The sequence below is a fragment of the Barbus barbus genome (assembly GCF_936440315.1).
Source record: "Barbus barbus genome assembly, chromosome: 18".
Classification (NCBI taxonomy): domain Eukaryota; kingdom Metazoa; phylum Chordata; class Actinopteri; order Cypriniformes; family Cyprinidae; genus Barbus; species Barbus barbus.
The window spans coordinates 963,877-973,640 of record NC_136746.1 but is presented as its reverse complement, the minus strand read 5'-3'; the positions used below and the strand labels follow the sequence as shown (position 1 = coordinate 973,640).

The following is a 9,764-nucleotide window of genomic DNA, read 5'->3' as shown; positions in this document are numbered from 1 at the left end:
GTTGAGCCCTTACAATCTGACTTTGCTGCAGTTTGGAACTGAACTGCTGGTTCGTTTGGCCAGAGGAGAACTGGCCCCCAACTGAGCCTGGTTCTCCCAAGGTTTTTTTCTCCATTCTGTCTCTGATGGAGTTTTGGTTCCTTGCCGCTGTCGCCTCTGGCTTACTTAATTGGGGACAATTCATTTCCAGCGATATCGTCGACCTGATTGCAATTATTATTATTATTTTTTTTTCCCCAATGGCACACCATTTCCTTATTTTTTGGATATTGTGCAGTTGCTTTGACACAATTTACATTGTTAAAAGCGCTATATAAATAAAGGTAACTTGACTTGACTCCCCATAAACCACAAAAACCAACATGCGTGTGTGTGTGTGTGTGTGTGTGTCAGCTTCAGTGACTTCATCCAATGTGATTTTAGATCTGTTTTATAACAGGCAGTGTTTGGCCACGCTAGCTCACACTCGTTCTGTCTAGGTCTCACACCGAACAGCCGCTGGTAACATGTGAAGATGGTTAAAGGATCTGAGGACAGACAGACTGACCACCAGAGCACAAACCCTGGGAAGACACCAGTATGTGTGTTTATGGCTCTCTAAATTACAGCTTCAGGGCAAAGCAGCCGTAACAGATGGGATGTGATGCTCTGTGTCTGTGGGTCTGCAGTATATTCAGTGCTCAGATTAGTCACACACAGTATTTTGTGAAGTGTATTTTCTGTATATTTAGTCACATGCATTTGTTTGGACCCATTACTCACAGATGTGACAGCGATGCAGCGTCGTTGAAGATCCCATCGGGTAATTCAGAGATGTCATTACCATGCAGAGACCTTAGAACAACACAAGAGATAACCGTTAGTGATGTTAGCAGTGCACTGGACACTGTTTTTGACATGATGTTTCTCGGGACACACTGATGACATGACAGATGTAGCTCACATGGTCTCCAATGTAGGAGAGAGTCTGGGTTTGGATCTTGAAAAAGTTTCAGTAGGGGTTTACACTCAAAAAATACTTAGGCCTAAATTTAGGGTTTATGTATTTGAGTTGCATATAAAATTTATATCCATTTGGACACACAATTTTAACATAAACAAACTAATAAAATAATATAAAAATGTGATTCATATTTCTCAGTCACACATTGATGAAACCACAAAAATCATGGCATAATTCATTATTTGCGTGTATTTCAGGGTCTTGCCGATCTTCTTATAGCCTACGCCATCTTTATGTAGAGCAACAATTCTTTTTTTCAGATCCTCAGAGAGTTCTTTGTCATGAGGTGCCATGCTGAACTTCCAGTGACCAGTATGAGAGCGTGAGAGCCATAACACTAAATTTATCACACCTGCTCCCCATTCACACCTGAGACCTAGTAACACTAACGAGTCACATGACACCGGGGAGAGAAAATGGCTAATTGGGCCCAATTTGGACATATTCTCTTAGGGGTGTACTCACTTTTGTGGCCAGCGGTTTAGACATTAATGGCTGTGTGTTGAGTTATTTTGAGGGGACAGCACATTTACACTGTTTTACAAGCTGTACACTCACTACTTTACATTGTAGCAAAGTGTCATTTCTTCAGTGTTGTCACATGAAAAGATATAATAAAATATTTACAAAAATGTGAGGGGTGTACTCACTTCTGTGAGATACTGTATATGTCAGACCTGTGTCTTGTCTTGTGTTGTGGTTTTCTGTCTCGTGCTCCCCTTGACCTAGTTTTATCTTGTGTATGCCCATATTTGGTTACTTTCTTGTTCCTGTCCCCATTTAGTTCATTTATGTTCATGCTGTTCAAGCTGTGTTTGTTTAATTATCTCGTTTACGTTTATTACTTAAGCCCTGTGTTTTCCCTTGTCTAGTGTCCGGTATTAACGTCGATGTCTTGTTCCTGTGTGTCTCTGCCCAACCTGGTTTACCCCGTTTTGGATTTGTTGAATTAAAGACTGTTATTTTGAAGTTTACCTCTCGTCTCCTTGCTTCCCTTGTGTTTGCTCGTGACAATATAAGATTGAAACGAATTGGATTTATTGATGATGCATATATAAACCTGGTTACTGTTCATTTAAAACACATTCAGTTTATTAGTACTATTATAGAAATCTGACTTGTTTCATTTATGACTGACAAATATGAATCACAATAACTTAAAACTGTGTAATCCACCCTGATCAAAAATGTAATTCAACGGCATAAATCTTAAATTTCGGCCCAAACATTTATGACACTGTTGTCTTCTGTTGAGCATCTTTATAGTTGAATTGTGTTTATCTCTCAAACTATGCAACATAGACACTGTTATTGATTTAAACTGAAATAACAATGAACTAAACTGAGCTGAATAAAGACACTATTATGTAAAGTATTGCATAAAGCTCTATATAAATAAACATGACTTGACTTGACGTGCACATCGTGTATGAGCGCAGCTGTGTTTTGTGCAGGTCTTATTGGACACCTGCCCTCAGCCGGAGCTCAGGTTTATCTGTTTCCATGCTGCAGCTTCTGAGGAATTCAGCAGCGCTGGTGTTGGGTTACTGACACACAACTGACAGAGACCATTCCCTGCTTCATCACAAGCTGACCAGTTACATAGAGAATTGTGCGTTGTGTTTTGCAAAAAGTCAAAGGCTGAGAATTAGTGTCTGGTTTTGCAGATTTGGTGTGTGCTTCTGCTGTTTGAGTGTCAGCTTTCAGAAATTGTGTGACAAGTAAAGATTTTGTGTGTAAGCAGCTTAAAACTGTAACAAATATATATGGAGCACAGTGTGGATGCACTGTCCTTGAAAAACGTTCAACACGGTTTTGTTTATATTTTGCTTAACCTATAATTTTAAATGACAGATGTCATATTTATTTATTTTGTTCTGCAACACTTTTCCTACTGTGTTAACAGCAAAATGTTAAACGAATTTAGTATTTTGGCAAGACAAATAAAATAGCTAATAAGCTATTTTTGTACAACCTACTTTTTTTTTCTCTGCGACACTTTTTCCTATTGTGTTTTAAATGTTAAACGAATTGTGTCCTGACAAGACGAATAAAAATAAGAAATACAATTTTTGTAGCCAACGATATTTTTATTTTCTCTGTGACACTTTTTTTCCTACTGTGTTGGCAGCAAAATGTTCAATTAATTTTGTGTCTTAAGATTGTCAATGAATTCAAGACTCTTGACAAGACGAATAAAATAACAAATACAATTTTGTGCAGACTACACTTTTATCTCTCTTTCTTTAGTAGCAGAAATTTAAATGTGAGATTCTGGAAATGAGATCTAAATTTAGCAGGAACGGTCAGGTCGGGAAGAAAATTATTCTAAGCAGACAGCGGGTGAACAAAGAGTGAATATATCATGGGAGTGGGAGGGTGCGGAATATAACCTCGCGGGAGTGGGACTAAAAAAACAGTCCTGCACAGACCTCTACTCCAAACCTGCCTGGCCCTATGAGAAAAAGTAATTGCCTCCTAAATCTAATAACTGGTTGTGCCACCCTTTGCAGCAACAACTGCAATCAAGTGTTTGCGATAACTGGCAATGAGTCTTTCACATCGCCGTGGAGGAATTTTGTCCCACTCTTCTTTGCAAAATTGTTTTAATTTGGCCACATTGGAGGGTTTTTGAGCATGAATGGAGTGTTTAAGGTCATGCCACAGCATCTCAATCGGATTTAAGTCCGAACTTTGATTTGGCCACTCCAAAACCTTAATCTTGTTTTTCTTGAGCCATTCAGAGGTGGACTTGCTGGTGTGTTTGGGATCATTGTCCTACTGCATTACCCAAGTGCGCTTGAGGCCACAGACTGACGGCCGGACATTCTCCTTCAGGATTTTCTGATAGAGTGCAGAATTCATGGTTCTATCAATTATAGTAAGTCGTCCAGGTCCTGAAGCTGCAAAGCAGCCCCAGACCATCACACTACCACCATTTTGACTGATGGTATGATTTTCTTTTTATGAAATGCTGTGTTGGTTTTACGACAGATGTAACGGGACACATGCCTTCCAAAAAGTTAAACTTTTGTCTCATCGGTCCACAGAATATTTTCCCAAAATTCTTGGGGATAATCAAGATATTTTTTGGCAAATGTGAGACGAGCCTTTGTGCTATTTTTGGTCAACAGTGGCTTTTGCCTTGGAACTCTCCCATGCCGTTTTTGCCCAGTCTCTTTCTTATTGTCGAATCATGAACACTGACCTTAATTGAGGCAAGTGAGGCCTGCAGTTCTTTAGATGTTGTTCTGGGTTCTTTCATGACCTCGTTGGATGAGTCGTTGTTGCGTTCTTGGAGTACTTTTGGTAGGCCGGCCACTCCTGGGAAGATTCACCACTGTTCCAACACTTCACACTGTTCCACTGTTTCTCCATTTGTGGATAATGGCTCTGACTGTGGTTCTCTGGAGTCCCAAAGACTTAGAAATGGCTTTATAACCCTTTCCAGACCGATACATGTCAACTATTTTGTTTCTCATCTGTTCTTGAATTTCTTTAGATTGCGGCATGATGTGTTGCTCTTTAAGCATTCTTCACTTTGTCAGACAGGTTCTATTTAAGCAATGTCTTGATTCAACAGGTCTGGTGGTATTCAGGCTTGGGGTTGGCTTGTGAAATTTAACTCAGCTTTCTAAAATAATGTGGCTTTGGACAGATTTTTTCACTTAATAAATTAAATCATAATTTAAAAACTGCATTTTGTATTTACTTTCATTATTTTTGAGTAATAGTAAAATTAGTTTGATGATATGAATCTTTTAAGAGTGACAAATATGCAAAAAATTTAAAAACAGGAAGGGGGAAAAAAACCTTTTCATGACACTGTGTGTATATATATATATATATATATATATATATATATATATATATAAACTATATATATATATAGTCTATATATTATATTTATATATTAATCATTAAACATGATAAAAAAAAATTATATTGATTATCCCTAGAAAACCTACTGTGCTTTTCTTTCAAACAAATAGGCAGTCATTTTTGTTTTTTGTTATTTTTGCTTTTTTGTTCATAAAAATGTACGTACAGCAAGCGGAGCGACTGAAGACCTCCAAATGCCAGAGTCGGGATACAGCGCAGAGCATTATAGCTCAGGATCCTGCAGGAAAAAATCAGACAAATCCTGCAGTGAGATTCAGTTTCACAGCGGTCTCAGCGTGTTATTAATGCTGTGGAAGACCTACAGGGTCGTCAGCTGACTCATGTTGGCAAACGAAGAGTTGGTCAGCGAGCTTATTTTGTTGTTACTCAGGTCTCTGAAATGAAAGATCACAACATGACCGTCAAACCAAGATGACAACTTATCCATTACACGTGTGTTGAACAGTTAGAGCGAGGCGTACACTAGCTGCAGGTTTTTGAAGTTGGACAGCTCCTTTGGCACCACGCTGAACTGGTTTCCATCCAGATACCTGCAGACACAAACTCACTGTTAAAGCTATTTACATATTTATCAGCTTCTCACATTCATGTGGCTTCAATGGACTTGTGTGAACCACTTTTATGATGCTTTTTCCTTTGTGTGTGCGTGTTTTTGTGACAAATGAGGACACAAATTTGTATAATGACATGGGTATGACACAGGTATGACAAGGAGAAGGTGATTTATGAGGACATTACCCCATGTCCGCATATTTCAAAAGGCTTATAAATCATACAGAATGAGTTTTTTTGAGAAAGTAAAAATTGAGAAAGTTTCCTGTAAAAGGTAGGTTTAGGTGTAGGGTAGGTGTAGGACGATAGAAAATATACAGTTTGTACAGTATAAAAACCATTACGCCTATGGAATGTCCCCACAACTCACAAAAACAAACGTGTGTGTGTGTGTGCGTGCGTGCGTGCATGTGTGTGTGAAAGTCTGCTGGGTGTGGGGCAGAACTGACGCGCCTCTCAGCACCTGCTCGTGGTGTTTTGGTAGGAGGAGACGCTTTAATGACGGGCTGAGAGCGCAGCACACCTGGCTAGAGTCAGTGAGAGCTTTGGCCAAATGAGAGGTTTTCACGCTCAGAGGAACGACAGGCATCTGCAGACGCTCTGTGTGTGCCACTCCCACTGAAAACCACTCTCATTTCATACACACACACACACACACACACACACACACTACAGCCCTGACCACCACCCACACCATATACAACCCTCTTACTGATAACAAGAAAGAATTTTAATTTATAGTAATCTTAACCTTTTGCTTTGTGTTGTCTACAGTGAATCAGATGATGCAGTCAAAAACCAGATCAAGATAAGTCTAAGCACAGATTAACCATCTGTATTTCAGATATTCATCAACTGCTGTATGGTTTACCTTTAAACACTGCGTGCAAACCAGGTGTGATGTGATAAAAGGTCTGTTAATCTTAAAAAAGAATCTTTAAAGAACGATTAAAGAGTTTTTAAAGAATCTTAAATGAAAGAAACCAACAACACTCAAAAAAACAATAAAAAATACAAAAATATCTCACTATGGAAATGATATAGCCCACTCCCGTAACACATGCTTTCAGACGCCGCCGAACAGACTCGAAAAGGAAGAAAGATAACCTTTCAATTCTCCAAAGAGCCAACTTTAAGAAACGCATGAGCCAATGAAGGCGCAGTGACATCAAGACGGTAAAATCTGATAAATGTATGGGGGGAAGTCCAACTTGCCACCGCACAAATATCTCCCACCGAAATCTTCTTGAACAACGCCCATGAGGTAGAAATTCCTCATGTAGAATGGGCCCTAAGGCCCTCTTGGGAATGAAGACCCATAGATGTATAGGCTATTTCAATAACCTCCACCATCCAGTGGGAAAGGCGCTGCGAGGAGATTGGCTTATCCTTATAATGAGTGGCCCATGAAATTAATAACTGATCTTTCTTCCTGAACAATCATGTCCTGTTTACATAATAGCATAACGCTTGTACAGGATACAAAGTGTGCAATTTCCTCTCCTCTGCAGAAGAAAATCAACTTTGGGAACGAAAGCTGGGTTTGTCAGCAGCATAACTTTGCTGTCATCCGGACTAAAACTCAGACATGCTTGATAAACCGACAAGGCATGTAATTCACCCACTCGCTTAGCTGAGGCTAAAGGCTGAGGCTAATCATACAGCGAGCTCTAATGCTCTGGATAATGTTTATATCAGCCCAAGTGCATCTAGATTCAACCCCTCACGGGCCAGACCCAAAGATTGAGTCATTCTGGGTGGGGTGAAAAATCTGCTAGCGCATCCACACCCAACGGAGTATTTTCGTCCCTGAGAGAGAAATAGAGCGAACATTTTGCCTTGACTACACTGCAACATCAAGCTTGATGGTACGTCTACGAACTGAAAGCAGCGCAGCCTAGGTGCTGAAGGAAAGTATTCACGGGGAAGATAACAAGAATGCCGTTTCGGGGATCATAGCTGTATATATAGGGATGGGGTGGGCTCCTTGTCTCGAGCTGTGATTGGTCCATCCTTCGGACAGACGTGGTGTAATTGGTGCTTCCATAGTCTATCACGCCTGGGTGCGTTCCCATAGTGAGATACCGAGCTATTGTTTGAAAGAGAACTAGGGGTGCACGTAAAAATCTATTCATAAATGAATTGCGATTCTGTCTTCTAACGATTCTAATGGATTCAATAGTTTCAAAATCAATGTTCTAAAGCAGCAGTTCTTAATACTGTTCCTCACGTCGCCCTGCTCTGCACATGCTCTGCATCTCTCTCTCTCTCTCATTCAGATCATCAGCTCAGCTCCAACAATGAACTGTGCCAATTATACACTTATTTTCACATAGCAATGAGAAGCGTAATACATGGACGCGTGTGCGGTTGCCATGCTGTAGCCTATTAAAACTTTAATCAGGATAAAACCGTTTAGTAAAACCTAACAGAAGCAGTAGCATTTACAAATAACAGCGTATCTAAAAGTATGAGACAACAACAAACAAACAAACCATTAAGAGACGTGCTTACACAAGTTTTGCGTGATCCTCTTCACTAATATCTTCTGCGTCTCATTCGGGCTCAAATTGATAAGCAATACAGGCGACGCCATTGTTTACAATACAACCGGAGCACATGCACCCGTTTAGATGCGCACTAGAGGCAGTTTATCCAATCCCAACACACTGAGCCAGCTAACCAATCGTGTATTTCTGAGGTAGGGGCTTCATAAACCAGGAAATGATCAGCACGTTTGTCAGAGAAGGGACAGAGTGGTGTATAATAAAGGTAAATTATGTGAAAAATAATGTGTTTTTTTAAAAAACGAAGCATAAACAGATGTTAGACTGCACCCCATAAACACAATCAAGCCTAGAAAAAAAAACAGTCAACCACTCCTTTAAGATTTATGCATTTGAATTGCTTATAAATGTATTAATATAAATTGCTAATAAATTTATTAATGTAACGTAGAAACAAGCACACAAATCAACTTATAACAGGGTTCACGTGTGATTCATGAAACATTTGTATGCCGCCAAACCCATCGTAGGAATATTTGTACATTGATAAATGTGGTGGCTGAAAACAATCAAGGGTCCCACTTTATATTAGGTGACCTTAACCAGTGTTGGGTGTAACGCGTTACTAAGTAACGCATTACTGTAATTAAATTACTTATCCACTGAAAAAGTAAAGTAAGGGATTACTGTTCATTTTTAGGTAATTTAATTACAGTTACTTATAAAGTACTTGCGTTACATACAGTAAATAATTTCAACAGTTCTAAAAGCAATATTGAATTTGAAATCTAAATTTACCGTCTAAAGATATTGAATGCAACGGCTTTAACCCTCCGCGTGCGGGTGTGTTCACTTTCAGATTTTCCTGATTCACAGAGAAACCTTAAATACTCAAATCAGGGCCGGCACCAAGAGGGGGCATTCGCGGGCAGAGTTACGGTGCCCCCCACATTCCATCCTCTCCCCTTCTTGCTGAACGTGATCGTTTCGAAAGCGAAAGTGAAACCGGTAAAACAGCGCACATAAGAAAGCGATTGCATGCTTTAGCGAGTGTCAGAAACTGCATGCAATCACAGATGACCCCAATAAGTACATTGTACTTATTTTTTTGATGTAAGTACATAGTAGTTAAGGCCACCTAATATAAAGTGTGACCCAATAATCATTTGAATATCACACCTCTAAAAACACACCGGTAAAAGCCTTGCCCCCAGAGTTTACGACATGGAGAAACAAAACCCGACCCAAAAGAGGAAGTAATCTTATGAAAAAGAAATTGATTTTACTTCAAAAACACCCGTTAACCTTGTAATTGCAAACAATTACATTAATTTATATGTATATTAAACATTGGTCAGTAATATTTACAAAGATGGACTAACGAAACAGAGCAGGATCTACAAGCCTGTTTCGACCTGACTGATTGGACTCTTTTTGAAGCTGCTGCAAATGACCTGGACGAGCTCACAGAGACTGTAACATCTTATAGCAGTTTCTGTGAGGACATGTGCATTCCTACCAGGACTCATCTATTCTACAACAATGACAAACCATGGTTCACTGCCAAACTCAGACAGCTCCGTCAGGCCAAAGAAGATGCTTACAGAAAGGGGGATAAAGTCTTGTACAAACAGGCCAAATACACACTGGAAAAGGAGATCAGAGTGGCAAAGAGGAATTATTCTGACAAGCTCAGGAACAAATTCTCTTCCAGTGATCCTGCTTCAGTGTGGTTAGGATTGAAGGACATCACCAGCTACAAAACACCCCCCCCCCCCCCCCCAGCACTCTGGAGAATC

The 9,764-nt window shown here is 39.8% G+C and overlaps 1 protein-coding gene across 1 annotated transcript in view; it reads right to left on the bottom strand.

The window, feature by feature from the left end:
* Positions 1-9,764, bottom strand: part of slit1a (slit homolog 1a) — a 117,105-nt gene that overhangs the window by 19,702 nt on the left and 87,639 nt on the right. The window contains exons 22-25 of the mRNA XM_079439510.1: positions 5,368-5,436; positions 5,209-5,280; positions 5,052-5,123; positions 763-834 (exon numbers count right to left, since the gene is read on the bottom strand). Coding sequence (XP_079295636.1) covers positions 763-834; positions 5,052-5,123; positions 5,209-5,280; positions 5,368-5,436 — 285 coding nt within the window. The remainder of the gene's footprint in view (positions 1-762; positions 835-5,051; positions 5,124-5,208; positions 5,281-5,367; positions 5,437-9,764) is intronic.